Source organism: Mirounga leonina, unplaced genomic scaffold (genome assembly GCF_011800145.1).
Source record: "Mirounga leonina isolate KUSES-001 unplaced genomic scaffold, KU_Mleo_1.0 Mir_151, whole genome shotgun sequence".
In the NCBI taxonomy this organism is placed as follows: domain Eukaryota; kingdom Metazoa; phylum Chordata; class Mammalia; order Carnivora; family Phocidae; genus Mirounga; species Mirounga leonina.
The window spans coordinates 32,529,630-32,544,937 of NW_023270377.1; the positions used below are offsets into that span (position 1 = coordinate 32,529,630).

Consider the following 15,308-nt stretch of genomic DNA (forward strand, 5'->3'; position numbering starts at 1 on the left):
TGGTGATGGGGTTGTTGTAAGTCATTTAAATCCATTGTGGGAAAAGCTGAGGTATAAAAGTCAAAAAATGGAATTTTTCAGAGAGCTGCCTCTGCACCAGAGAGCGCCTCTCTCCCTTTGTTCCTAGGGAACATAAAACCTTTTTGACCCAGGAGGGAATCCTTAGACCAGGAGGCAGGTGAGGGCAGGTTCTCAAGTCACTGATGCTCACGGGGGGTCACAAGAGGCTATAGTTCTAGCTGCCACTGCCAAATGGGGCTGAGGTCAGGTGACTGGGGCTACTGGCCGAGCCTTGGTCAATGAGCTTGGGGTAAGCACAGAGTGAGCACATAGGAAGCACTTACTACATGTTAGCAATTTGTGTTAGTATTATTAAGTATTGTTTATTTTACCCAGAGCTGAGTGAATGTTGAGAGGAGAAACCAAGGTTGAGATGACAGACTTCACCTTTCTAGGCATGTCTGTAGATCTCAGCTATATAGACAAATGGAGAAAGTGGTTTCCACACTGTTAAGCTTTGTTCTTCACCCACCCAGCCAAAGAATATGGTTGAAGGAGGAAACATATCACAATATAATCCTCCCCAAGAATCTGTTTCTTAGACAACAATTTCAGCTGTTAGAGTATGCGGTTGGCCTGAGAATCTTCATGCTTAGAAAAAACAGAAATTCAATTAATTAAAAACAAAGAAAAATGAGGGGCGCTTGGCTGGCTCAGCCAGTAGAGAATGTAATTCTTGATCCTGGGGTCATGAGTTCAAGCCCCAGGTTGGGTGTAGAGATGACTTTAAAACAAACAAAAACCAAACAAACATGAAATAAAAGTGGAGCCGTCCATGTCATTACAACTTCAAACACTTACGTCTTTTGGACAGTATCTGACACAGGGGGCTGCATGTGGTCTGCCAGGGAAGCACCAAGAGGGTCAGGGGTCATACTCTTCAGCTCCTGGTCTGTGAAGACAAAGAGCATCCTTAACAGCAAAGGACAACAGATGATAGACAACAATCCCAGACATGGAGAAACATCTACTTGGTTAGTAGTCAACAACATGCAAATTAGCACAATGAAGTATGTTATACCTAGAAAATTCTCAAATGCTGCACAAATCAGCGCTGGCACATAGCAAGTGACATTAAAATTAGTAGGCTCTTTGGGAAAGTGCCAGGACAGTATGTATCAAGAACCAGAAAAATGTTCCAGTCTTTGATCAGGAACCTCACTTCTGGGTATTTATCATGAGGAAATAATTCAAAAGAACAAACTTTTTGTCCAAAGTAAAAATTAGAAACAGCTCAACAATAGGAGATTGGGGAAACAATTCATGATGCATTAATTTGACATTTAAAATTATGGTTAAAAAGATAATAAGCAGGGGCGCCTGGGTGGCTCAGTCGTTAAGCGTCTGCCTTTGGCTCAGGTCATGATCCCGGGGTCCTGGGATCGAGCCCTGCATTGGGCTCTCTGCTCCGTGGGAAGCCTGCTTCTCCCTCTCCCACTCCCCCTGCCTGTGTTCCCTCTCTCGCTGTGTGTCTCTCTGTCAAATGCATAAATAAAATCTTAAAAAAAAAAAAAAAGATAATAAGCAATATGGAAAATATGATATAAAGAAGTAAAAATGTAAACTATAGGATAGTATGTTAGAACTCTACAAAATACATATGTAAATGAATAAGGGCTGGAAGAGAAAACAGAAAAAGAAAATAATATGTTAAATTAGGAGGTCTATGGTGTATTTAGATTTCTTCTTAAAACCCCAGTGTGGCTATAGCACTGAAAATGAAATTGATTAGAAAAAAAACAAACAGTGGCGCCTGGGTGGCTCAGTTGGTTAACTGTCTGCCTTTGGCTCAGGTCATGAGACCAGAGTCCTGGGCTCTATTCCCGCATCAGGCACCCTGCTCAGTGGGGAGCCTCCTGCTTCTGTTTCTCTGCCCCTCCCACTGCTTATGCACGCGCGCTCTCTCTCTCTCTGTCTCAAATAAATATTAAAAAAAGACCTAAGAAAAAGTAGAAAAAGTGAAGTTGACTGCATTAAAATCTTTATAGGAAAAATAAATAGTATTATTTAACACTTTAAAAAACTTACCTAATTGTAAAATTTAAATAAGTATAATTTATCATATGCCAATTATCCCTCAATAAAGAAAAAAAATATATTTTTAAAGATTTTACTTATTTATTTGACAGAGAGAGACACAGTGAAAGAGGGAACACAAGCAGGGGGAGTGGGAGAGGGAGAAGCAGGCTCCCCGCTGAGTAGAGAGCCCAACGCGGGACTCGATCCCAGGACCCTGGGACATGACCCGAGCCGAAGGCAGACGCCCAACGACTGAGCCACCCAGGTGGCCCAAGAAAAAATATTAATACAAATAAAGTACCTCAAACAGTGTTGGCACTTGGTAAAAATAAACAACAAGAACCAAAAAAACCTCACCCATGATCACTCTATTCACATACAATTAATGCAAATATTTTGGTGTATGTACTTCCATGCATATATAATATATACTCATTTTAATTGAATTAACAACATAATAATTTTAATTTACTTTTGTTATTAGAATTTCCCTTATAATTGTTCCTAAAAATGATTTTAATAACAGCATAGCATTTCATTGTACAGATGTACCATAACTGACTTAACCAAACATGTTAACTTTTAAAATTCAGATTGTTTCAAATTTTTTTATAATTAATAAGAACTTTGCATAACATATCCTTGAAAGGAATGTTTAAGACCTACTCTTTGTTCACATCTATGATTATTAAGGGATATACAGTATTTAAGGCATAGTGTTTACTGCTAAATTGTTCCCCAGAAAATTTGTACTGATTTATACTGAGAAAATGTCATTTACTTCCTTCGTTTATCACATGCTTATTAGTATGGGAATTGTGCTAGGTGGTGGGAATACAGTGGGGAGTAGGATGGAAACATTAGTTTCCTAGTTTCAGGGAGCTTAAATTTTATTGGGGAAAATGGATATTAACACAAAATAAAACAAAACCAAAAAATAAAAAAACTTTTTAAAAGGAAGGCTCTAATAATCAGTATCTATTTCTCTTTCTCTTTGAACAGTAGATTCTTCTGTGAATTTATTTTTCCTCAATTTTGTTTATTTATAGGTATTATGACTTTTTTTTTTTATTTGACAGAGAGGCACAGTGAGAGAGGGAACACAAGCAGGGGGAGTGGGAGAGAGAGAAGCAGCTTCCCGCAGAGCAGGGAGCCCGATGCGGGGCTGGATCCCAGGACCCTGGAATCATGACCCGAGCCGAAGGCAGACGCTTAAAGACTGAGCCACCCAGGCACCCCTGTATTATGACTTTAAAGAAAGATTGGAAAAGAAAAAATTCACCTGTCATCCTACCAACATCATTCCCTTAATACTACAGTTAATCCATTTTTCAGCAATCAAGTTGTCTGTGACACCCCCACTCCTTCCCAGCCCAGAGCGTCTTTGTTACTTGAGTTTTCTTTCTGTCATTCCCAAACTTTAAGGGTGGCATCTACTGTCTCATATATCAACCTCCCGATATAGCAGTGGGGTCAAAATTGTTAATGTACAGGGTGGCTGGGGAAACTGGGAAGGTTGATTGGGGTGGTACCTTGGAATTTATTTTGTTTTGGATCATATGTAATATTAACAGGGAGCTGGAGCTGATTTAAATAGCTTCATGATAAGGGGAACTCTGAGTTGGGGGGGGCGGTTCATTCCCTAACATGGCTGGCTCAGTAAAAGGGGTCTCACTGAAGACATTCACGACTCCTCATAGCGCTTTTGAACTTTGGGACAGGGCACTACAGGACCAGCAGAGGGCGCATTTGTATTGACCAAAACCTGAGGTCCTACGTTGGTGTAATTTCACCATATTGATTAGAATTGAAGCTCTGCCAGTTCTGGGAGGTGGATGGTAGAAAAGAGCTCCCCACCCCACTCTAGTATAATAACCTGATATTTGGGAAGTATTGGAATAAACTAAGGCAGTACTTTAATAGTGTATAACTTTTTTTTTTTTTTAAAGATTTTATTTATTTATTTGAGAGAGAGAGAATGAGAGAGAGAGAACACCTGAGAGGGGATAGGGTCAGAGGACGAAGCAGACTCCCTGCCGAGCAGGAAGCCCAATGCGGGACTCGATCCCGGGACTCCAGGATCATGACGTGAGCCGAAGGCAGTCGCTTAACCAACTGAGCCACCCAGGTGCCCAATAGTGTATAACTTTTAACTGCTTTTAAAAAATCTGTAAAGTATTTTAAGAATGCAGAGTACAGAAAAGAAATACTGTATAGTGAGCACCCATGTACTTACCACCCAGACTTTGTGAATCTTAACATTTTGCCATATCTGATTCACATTTTTTTCTAAAGAAATAAAACATTTCAGATACAGTCTAAGACTTCTTGGTATCACATACAATCCCATTTCTCTTATTCTCTCTTCAGTGGTAACCACTCTCTTAAATTTGGTGTTTGTCAATTGAACACACTACCCCAAAACACAGCACCTTCGCATATTAAATATTTCAAGCTGAAGGAATTTGAGGAACAGCACGTGAAGGAAGGATTCTCTGACCACTGCACCCTTCTCCCCTGAAGCAGGTAATAAGACCCTCATTGGGGCGCCTGGGTGGCTCAGCTGGTTAAGCGTCTGCCTTACGCTCAGGTCATGATCTCAGGGTCCTAGGATCGAGCCCCATATTGGGCTCTCTGCTCAGCAGCAAGTCTGCTTCTCTCTCTCCCTTTGCCCCTCCCCCCTTGTGCCCTCTCTCTCAAATAAATAAAATCTTTAAAAAAAACCCCTCATTTGAGAGGTGCCCCACACCCCCCCGGGAAAGACGCATCCTTGTCTCTGAAGACGGAGAAACTTCAAGAGGAATCCAAACAAACAGGACTTATTAAGTTTCTCCCAATTTATTACCCTTAACTCATTCCCTTTAAGTCCTATTATACTTGCCCACAACTTTCCACTCTTCATCAAACCTAGTATAAAAATACTCAGGTTTGGGTGTGCCTGGGTGGCTCAGTCAGTGGAGTGTGCAACTCTTGATCTCGGGGCTGTGTGTTTGAGCCCCATGTTGGGTGTAGAGATTATTTTAAAAAAAAATATTTAAAACAAACACTCAGACTTAACCATTTCTTTGGGTCCTCACTTTTTTTTTTTTTTTAAAGATTTTATTTATTTATTTATTTGAGAGACAGAGTTAGTGAGAGAGAGAGCACATGAGCAGGGGCAGAGGAAGAGGGAGAAGCAGGCTCCCTTGCTGAGCAGAAAGCCCAACATGCGGCTCGATCCCAGGACCCTGGGATCATGATCTGAGCCAAAGGCAGATGCTTAACCAACTGAGCCACCCAGGCGCCCCGGATCCTCACTTTCTTATGAAGGCTCCTGTGTCACATAAAAATTTATGTTAAATATATTTGTGTGCTTTTTTTCTCTTAAATTTCTCCGTGTCAGTTTAATTTTTAGGTCCAGCCAGGGACCCTAGGAGGGCCAAGGAAAAGATTTTACAGTGTCCTCAGGCATATGTTTATATCTTCGCCATATATAAATGCACTTATAAACAATGTATACTATTTTACACGTTAAATCCTTATATCAGTAGCATCATTTATATAACTTTTGCAACTTATTTATTTTGCTTACCATTTTGTTTTTGTGATTAATTCATGATAATACACATAGTTTCCTTTCATTTATTTTAAGCTACTGACACTATTCCATTGTATAAACATACCATAATTTATTTACCCGTTTTGCTGCTGATGGCTGTTTTGATTATTTCCAATTTTTTTGTGATTACAAACAATGCTGCAATGAACCTTCTTGAGTAAGTCACTTTTCATACATGAAAGAGTTTCTCTAAGGTATACATGGGAATAAAATTGTTGAGTTGCAAGTATATGCATCTTCAATTTATTGGATATTTCCAAATTGCTCTGAATTTCTAAAACTCCATATCCTCATCAACAATGGGTGTTTGCGTGGGGTGCCTGGGTGGCTCAGTCATTGGGCATCTGCCTTCGGCTCAGGTCATGATCCCAGGGTCCTGGGATCGAGCCCCGCATCCTGCTCCCTGCTCCGTGGGAAGCCTGCTTCTCCCTCTCCCGCTCCCCCTGCTTGTGTTCCTGCTCTCGCTATTGCGCTCTCTGTCAAATAAATAAAATCTTTAAAAAAAAAACAAAAAACAATGGGTGTTTGCGGACTTTTAAATTTTAGCTAATCTGATATATATCTGATATATATATGAAATGATATCTTTTTTTTAGTTTGAATTTTCCTGATTAGCAGCAAAGTTGACTTTTTTTACATGGCCATTTACTTAGGCTTCCGTCTTCTGTTAATTGCCTGTTCATATCTTTTAGCCATTTTTTACTTGGGTTGATTGTCTTTTCCTTCTCTATTTGTAGTAGTTCTTGCTGCATTTTGATATTAATACTTTGTTGGTTTTATGCACTACAGATATTGTCTTCTAGTCGAAGATTTGTCTTTTTTTTTTAAAGATTTTATTTATTTATTTATTTATTTTGGTAATCTCTACACCCAACATGGGGCTCAAACTCACAACCCCGAGATCAAGAGTTACATGCTTTACTGACTGAGCCAGCCAGGCACCCCTGTGATTTGCCTTTTAACTTTGTTTTTGCTGTCTTGTCAAAAACTTTAAATTTTAATATGCCCAGAGTTGTCAATAATTTTCTTTATGGTTTATATTTTGAATCATGGGTAGGAAATTTTTTCCTTTCTCAAATTCATAAAGATATTCTTCTATATTTTCTTCCAAAAAATTTAAAACTTTTGCTTTTTCAGGGGGGTTGGCTCAGTCAGAAGAGCATGAGACTCTTGATCTTGGGGTTGTGAGTTCGAGCAGAGATTACTTAAAAATAAAATCTTAAAAAACATTTTTTTTTTGCTTTTTCAAAAAATACGTCTGATATTTTGTGAGGTAAAGATTTAAAAATTGGATAACCAGTTATCTCAAAATTATATACTGAAAAATAGATCATTCTTTATACTTTTGCCATATATTGTTTCCATACATGGGTGCATTTATTTCTGGATTCTCTATTCTCTTCTGTCTGTCCCTATGGCCTTAAAGTGATTTTTGATATTTAATATTTTTGATATTTTAGTATTTGGCCTCTTTTTCTTCAAAATTTTATTATTTTAGGCCCCTTTATGAATTTTGGGATCAACTTACCATGTTGTACCAAAAACCCAACTGGGAATTTAAAAAAACCGTAGTTGCACTGAATTTGTAGGGAAAATTGTCACTTTCCTATTTGTGAACATTATATACAGCATTATATAGAACATTATATTTATTTTGGTCTATTTTCATTTAATTTAACAAAATTTTATAATTTCTTCAAGAAAGTCTCACATATCTTTTTTACATTTATTTGTAAGATATATATACATCTATACATATATATGTTATATTTAAAAATTACATTTATCCTGCCTTCCTATATAAACTGTACCAGTGGATAACCAGTAGAAGAGGAAAGTTCTTTTGTTTCCTTTGGTAGGAGTTTTCCAAGTAATGAATGGAGAAAGAACAACAGAATTTCAGTAACACTATTTTGCAGCCTCTGTGAATGAACAGATCTGTAGCTGCTGGCCTCGCAAAGAGAACAAGCGAACATTATGTGTCCTGATGGAAGAATACAATGCCTTCCAGGAAACAGTCTTGCTAAAAGGAAAAACCAAACCTGAATCTGACCAGGTCTCTAGATCCTAGTACTAATTTTTATTATGGGGAATATAGAAGACAGAGAAACACATAAAACTACACCATGAGGAAGCAAGAGCAAAATCTAGATTGTGGGAAACTCTATAGGACAAGTGACTCAATTTCCTAAAAATAAACTAACAGAGGGTAAAAAAAAAAAAAAAAGAAATGGGGGGGGGAGCCTATAAATTAAAGGAGACGTGAAGGCCACAACAACCAATTGCAAACAAACAAACTCTAAAACAATTAAAATAAATTATGAGACAATTACAGCATTGAAAAATGGAATATTCAATTATATTAAAGAATAGTTCTAATTTTTAGGTGCAATGATGGTATTACAGTTATGTCAAAAGTGTCTTTTCTTGGGGCGCCTGGGTGGCTCAGTCAGTTAAGCGTCTGCCTTCGGCTCAGGTCATTTCAGGGTCCTGGGATCGAGTCCCACATTGGGCTTCCTGCTTCTCCCTCTCCCTCTGTCTACCGCTCTGCCTACTTGTGCTCTTTCTGTGTCAAATAAATAAATAAATAAAATCTTTTAAAAAAAAGTGTGTTTTCTTGTTTTTTAGAGATATATATACTCATGTGTATAGGTAAAATGATATGAGCCTGGGAAATTTGTTTCAAAATAATACAGAAGGGAGGAGTTGGGGATGTGGGATTCTTGTGCTGTTCTGTTTATCTTTGTGTATGTTTGGGGTTTTCCATAATAACAATGATCTTAAAATTGCATTATAAATTGTGCTTTATGTTTTGACACACTATTGTTTCTCCACAAATGATTTTTATGTGTTGATCTATATTTAGTAATCTTGCTGAATTTTTGTTTGTCTTTTAATAACTTGTCTGTAGAGGCCCTCAGATTTTCCATATAAGTAATACTATTGTCTGGGAATAATGACAGTGTCATTTCCTCCTTTCTGTCCTTTGGTTTCCCTACCGTGCTACCACAATGTTGAAATAGAAGCAATGACAGAGGGCGTCCTTATCCTGGTTCTTTCTCTCAAGAGAATGCTTTTAAAGTTCTACCATTAAAGTGTGATGTTTACTGTAAGTTTTTGGTAGCACTCTTTATTAAAATCAGTAAGTCTTCCTCTGTTCCCACTTTAGTAGTTTTAAATCATGAATGGCTGAATGTCATAAATTTATTTTTCCTTTTGTATCTATTGAGATGACCCTAAGGTTTTTCTCCTTGAACCTCTTGATGTGAATTACATAAACAGACATTCCCATATTAGACTATCTTTGAATTCCTGGGATAAACCGAATTCAGTCATGAATTCAGTACACACACACATACATATACATATATATATACACACACACACACCATATATCATAAAATATTATATATTTAAATATAAGCTTAAGGACTTGATTGGCTAATATTTTACTCAGGAATTTTGCATCTTTGACATAAGTGAGATTAGATTGGTCTGAAAATTTCCTTTCTTATGTTGTCCTTGTCTCTAGTTTCAGCTGCTTTTTGGTTTTGATGAATTTGGGTCTCAAGTCAGATAGAAGCTTTACTTCCTGGAAGGTGAAGAGAATTTTCAGGATCAAGGGGCAACAGCTGTATTCTGGGATTCTGGGGACTTCCCTGGGGTTTCCATTCTGGGTTAAGTGGAATGAGCCAGAAACATTCTTAAGGACGGACCACTTCCCACCATGAAGGAGGACTTTGAAATACTTTCCAGAAGCAAAAAATAAAGCAGTAACAGAGAGTGTAGATCAACCAGGCTGCTAAGAACTTGCAGGTTATTCTGAGCCCAGTACTGGGGCTCTAGACCGCAGAGCCTGGCAGGGTACGGAGACTGCGTAGGCCTCACAGGGAGCAAATCAGGGAGAAAGGAGCCCCAACTGACATCAAGTGGCAGCCCTTTGCAGGGAGTACCACTTTCCAGGCTGTAGAATCTGGGCAGTGGCATTGTCTCAACTCCTGGGCACACATTTCTGATCTATTTTTTCTACAGCTTTAAGAGAAATTTTTGCAACACTGGCTACTCCTCACTTCTTTGCCCAGGCTGGGGAGTCATTATATTTGCTCCCTCTGGAGCTGTTTATTGCTGGAGTCAGGAACTGCCCCTGAGGAAAGGCCTTCAAACCTCGCCTATAGCTACTGGGCCAGTGGGAACTGGGCGTCTACAAGGCAGCAGTGGGCCCAGCACTGATGTTTTCTCTCCTGTCCTCAGGGTGAGGAAATGTAGAGCCAGCTCCGACCCTGTAGAGAAGGGTAATGGCAAAAGGGGATGGCAGAGAGAAGGAACGGGGACAGAGCTGTCCTACCCCTTGCCTGCCAGCTTGGATGTTTCCATGAGAGAGAAATAAACCTTCCATCTTATTTGAAGTCACTTTATCTTGGTCTCTGTTAGAATGCTTGTATAATATCCTAACTACTACACATCCATCTCTTGAATAAAGCTCTGAGCCTTTTATCCTGGTAGAATAGAAATGGCTCACTGGTTTCTAAGGGTTTCTATAAGACCTGCCTTTTGTCTCCCTCCCCCCACCATTGTTTTTAGGCTACTCATTAGGGACCCCTGCACCTCATGCAGGGCTCTCCAAACCTCCAACTCCTCCTAAGAATATCTAAAGTTCTGCCACATTCTAAGGGGTTACATCACTATTACTCCATAACCCTTCACAGAATGCAGAGGCCGGTAACACTGCTTCATTCAGACTGGCTCTGCTGCCCACGCTTGGCCTTAAGTAAAAAAAGGACTTACACAGAGGACTCACTTAATCAATCCCCAAGATCAAGCCCCCCTGTCACTGAGGCTGATCTAGAAAGTAATCATCATGTTACCAACTTAGAACCAGTCTCTGCCGACAAGGTACAACTTATGGCTACTAAATTAAGGTTTTTAAGAAATAGACGAACAGCTAGCTTTTAGTGAGCAGGTATTCGTATACATTACACGGATTAGCTCCTTTATCTCTCAGTCACCTCATGAGATAAGGAGTATTAGTACCTCCATTTTACAGATGAAGAAAAAGATGCCCAGAGTTTAGTAGCATACTCAAGGGCATGCAGTTAGTAAGTGGGGAAACCAGGACCCGAACCCAGAGAATCAGACTTGCTCTCAGTGCTCTTGATCACTGTGATTCTGCCTAGACAGTACCCTCCACTCCTTCCACCCCCATTATTTTCAAAAGAACAGATGAAATTGAGTCGCTGCTAAATTTAGATAAATAAATTCTAGAAGCAAGGCCCAGGGCAGTGATTCTCAAAGTGTGGTCCCTGTGCCCCCACCCTTAGCATCACCCGCAATCTTACTAAAATTGTAAATTCTATGACCTCAACCCAGATCTAATCAGAAACCCTGGGGACAGGCTCTCAGGTGGTTCTAATGCACACTGGAAGCTTGAAACTGCTGGCCTAGGAAAGAAACACAAATTGAATTTTTATTCTTTCTTTGGGCCGTGGGGGTAGGGAAAAGAGGTGGAAAGGAAAGTTTTGTACTTAACACAAGCAATTTTCCAAACCCTTTTTGTCTGGTGAAAACTTGCATGCAGTAATCTCACTGAGTCTGAGACTCAAGGTATTCTCAGGGGAGATGGCACTGGCTCACTGCTCATAATCTAAACATGAAGATCACTACTTAATTTAGTGTAGGAAAAAAAAATCCTGGCAATTGGATGTAAGACCTATGAAGGGAAGAGTGATTCTTAAATAGTTAAAAAAAAAAAAATTCCTTGGCATGCCGTCTTGTTTTCCTTCAAAGATTTGAAATCCTTTTTAAACATTAGCATTTATCATTTAAGACAGGCAAATGCCTTCTTTAATTTTCTGCAGTGATATTTCACTGCATTAAAGACTGTCTGGATAACCTTTATGGAACTCAGCCGGAGCCCGTCCCTCTGTCATGAGACAGGAAATCTGTTTCAACTGACTTGGTCATTGCTTAGATCTGGCCATGTTCTGCACTGCCTAAAACCTCCACTGCACTCGGCCAGGATCCTGGAGCCTCATCAGTGTTCACATTCTGCATATGTGACTTATGATATGAAAGGTCTGAAGACCGGAGCATGTTTCCTTGGCTACTGTCACTCAGCTTTGAAAATGGAGGGGGTGGGAGACTTATTTTAGCAAAAGCTCTGCTCAAAAGCTTGACCAAACCCAGAAATTGGACTATCATAATATTTTATTGTCTGATATGCAGAAGCAATGAAATCTTTTTAAAATTTTTTTTAAAGAGGGAGAGAACATGCAAGCTGGGGTGGGGGGGCAGAAGGAGAAGGAGAGAGAGAGAATCTCAGGCAGGCTCCACACCTAGCACAGAACCCTGTGTGGGGCTTGATCCCATGACCCTGAGATCGTGACCCAAGCCAAAATCAAGAGTCCTACGCTCAACCGACAGAGCCACCCAGGTGCCCCAGCAATGAAATCTTTCAAAATGAGTATAAAAATTATTTTTGTCTAGAATGTCAACTGAAAGAAATAGTAAAATATGTAAACCGAAAAATACCAAGTTTAGGGTGAAATCCCAAATCCATGACTTTGCACATTTATCTCTAGTGAGCTCTCACAGTCTCCCTCACCTCATGGGTTCTAGAGGAGATAGGAAGAGTCCTGGTGTCATTTCACAGGTTGATAAACTGTGACCGTGAGAGGGTAGACATTTAATCATTACGATATCCAAGTCAAGACTAATATTTGTGAAAGGGCTACTATCTATGAATTACTTCGTTTATTTCTCATGCAACCTTATGAGGGGAGTCCTGTTTTCAGCCTCAGTTAAGGACACTGAGGCACAGAGGGGTTAAGGCAGAGCTAGGCCAACTGCAGAGCCCATGTTCTCCACTCAGCTGCCCAGAGCTGCTGTTGCTAGCCTACATAGAGTACCTTATGTGAACCAAGCAAGGCACCCCCGGAGAAGGGCCGAGTAGGAAAAGGAGCCCCCACTGCGTGGAGACCCCCAGTCCTGAGGTGCTTGGTTTTGAGAGCGGAGCACAGGCCCCTATTTGCTCCCTCTGCTGGATGCCTTTGTACAGCAAACAACAAACAATTCTTTCTGGCCGGCACTGTGTCCACCCCTTGGGAACACAAGAGTCTCTCACATATCAGTTTCCACACCTGCAAGATGCAATGAGGATAAAGAACAGTCCTGCTGCCTGGGTCTACCCAACTGCAGCATCAGGCAGATGCACAGGTGCCCTCAGGGAAGAGATTAGAGTCTAGCTCAGAGTCTGGGAATATGAACTGTGCCAAAAAGCCCAGTTCTGGGCCCAATATTTCCAGAATCATCATTATTAAATGCAGCATCATTTTTGGAGGAAGCCACACTCGAACAGCTCTGGCCACTCAGGGTGGTGGGGCAACAAACTCTGGGTCTCTAAAGACACTGGTCGCCCCCTCTGCTGGAATATTAACCCTCTAGGCAGGGAACCTCAGCTCCTGCACCTGCATATCGGAGCCCATGTGCAGGCAGGAGGAACAGAGAAGTGGAGGTGCTTATATAGACTTTTCATGATGTTCTTCCATTAATCTGCGGCCTCTGGCAGGAAAGAAATCTTTCAGTAAGTCCAAGGATATAAAAGTACGTTATCATCAATTGGTTGGTGATGCACTAAGAACCATCAGCATCTGAACTCAGCACTTTGGCATGTTTTCTGACTTCTGGCCCTGAGAGGAAATGGAAGGGTCATTCTGCATTAACATCTTTGAACCAGTGCAAACCTCAGACAAGTATTGTGATAAGATTTAAAAACCAACCCAGCTGTCTCTACCTTGGGTGTCTTGATGATTTTCTCCAAGGGGTCCTTCTGGTTCTTCATGATCATCCAGTTCATCTCCATTTTCCTATGAGGTTAATACATAATAAAAAAAATACGTAAGATAAAATAAAGGTGAAAGGAAATCCAGTTTTCTTAGTTGTTTCTTCTCCTTCTTTGTCAGCTTATTTTAACTTTCAGTGTCCAAAAAGTCTAGTACTGGTGTGAAGAGCCCTAAAGAGCCGGGTGGGCTTAGCTGTGGTGTTGAGCACTGGTGGGGTCTCAGTTGTATTTCTCTTGGGGGGGGCTGACCCATTCATGTGTACAGTGCTCCATGCCTGGCATTAACTGGGATGGGAAGAAGAACGCCACAGGCCAGCCAACTCACAAAGGAAGCAAGGTACCTCCAGGGACTTGATGGATGACTGGGGTGATGAGAGCAGACACTGAAAGAATGGGAAGGATGGGATGAATCAGAATCCAAAGGCCTTGAAGGTAGATTAAGGTCTTGGTCTTTATCTTGAGAACACATGGAAGGTACTGAGGGTCAGATTGACCTTTTGTCGAGTTTCCAGGATTACCACGGATTGGGTTTCTTATCACATCTAATCCCCTCTTCCTTCTTTCTCCCAGTCATACAAACTGCGTGCCATCCACCATCTAGAAATCTCCGTAACAGCGGTTCTCAATCCTGGCTGCAAAGTTAGAATTATTTGCAGAGCTTTAAAAAATATGATTTCCAGTCCTGACCTCCAAAGCATAAAATCAGACTTTCTGGAACTAGGGCAATTTTAAGGCTTCTTGGTTGATTCCAATATGTACTGGGATTGACAGTCACTGTTCTTCTCTAGACCGACCATTAATAGAAGAGCAGTTTTTGGTAGCCAAGGTGATGTGGCAGGTAGAGTCAATGACTTAAGTAAAGCCTCATGTGTCTGATGAAGTTCTTGGCCTTTGTCACCTGGATCTCTGCTGAATCCACATCTTCATTTCAGCTACAGAGAAGGAACTGGATATGGAGAGCCCTGGAAGTCTCTCCTAGGACCAAAGTTCCTCAATCTTTAGTGACAATCAGTTTTTCCACTTTGTTATCAAATGCCCAAGCTACTTTGGGAAGAGACAATTAATTACCTGCTAATTTGTTTGACATTCTCTTCTTACTCTATAGCTTTTTACCCTGCGTGTTTCTCATTTGTCGGCTTTGTGTTTGTAGCCAATGAGATAGTCTGACATAAAAGAGCTGGAGCTAGGGCTGGCTCAGTTGGAAGAGCATGTGACTCTTGATCTCAGGTATGTGAGTTCGAGCCACACACTGGGCATAGAGATTATGTAAATAAACAAACAAACAAACAAACAAATGAATCTGTAAAAAAAAAATAGAGCTAGGGCAGGTAAATAATTTTTTTTTTTTTTGGCTTTTTAAGTTTTTATTTATTTTTTTTTTAAGGGTTTTTTTTTTTTTTTTTTTTAAGTAATCTCTGTACCTAATGTGGACCTCAAACTTACGACTCTGGGATCAAGAGTCACATCATGCTCTTCCAAATGAGTCAGCCAGGTGTCCCCTAAGTTTTTATTTTAATTCCAGTTCATTAACATACAGTGTTATATTAGTTTTAGGTGTACAAAAAAATAGGGAATGCTTCATGAGTTTGTGTGTCATCCTTATTCAGGGACTGTGCTAATCTTCTCTGTATCATTCCAATTTTAGTAAATGTGCTGCCGAAGTGAGCACAGTAATTTTCTTTCTTTTGCATTTCTCATTTCGGAGACAAAGTGGATTTAGCCTTGGTACAGTAAAAAAATTCATCCCTAAATAAATGGAAAGGTTTTTTGAAAAATTACAACAGGAAAACCCAC

The 15,308-nt window shown here is 40.2% G+C and overlaps 1 protein-coding gene and 1 non-coding gene across 3 annotated transcripts in view; both read right to left on the reverse strand.

Moving 5' to 3' along the window:
- The window catches only part of KIAA2012 (KIAA2012 ortholog), a 102,687-nt gene that overhangs the window by 12,196 nt on the left and 75,183 nt on the right, over window positions 1-15,308 (reverse strand). For both annotated transcript variants that reach the window (XM_035007364.1, XM_035007363.1), the window contains exons 15-16: window positions 13,467-13,539; window positions 862-952 (exon numbers count right to left, since the gene is read on the reverse strand). In XM_035007364.1, coding sequence (XP_034863255.1) covers window positions 862-952; window positions 13,467-13,539 — 164 coding nt within the window. The remainder of the gene's footprint in view (window positions 1-861; window positions 953-13,466; window positions 13,540-15,308) is intronic.
- On the reverse strand, window positions 15,077-15,183 carry LOC118012700. The gene has a single exon (XR_004679772.1). It is a non-coding gene; the product is annotated as a U6 spliceosomal RNA (small nuclear RNA).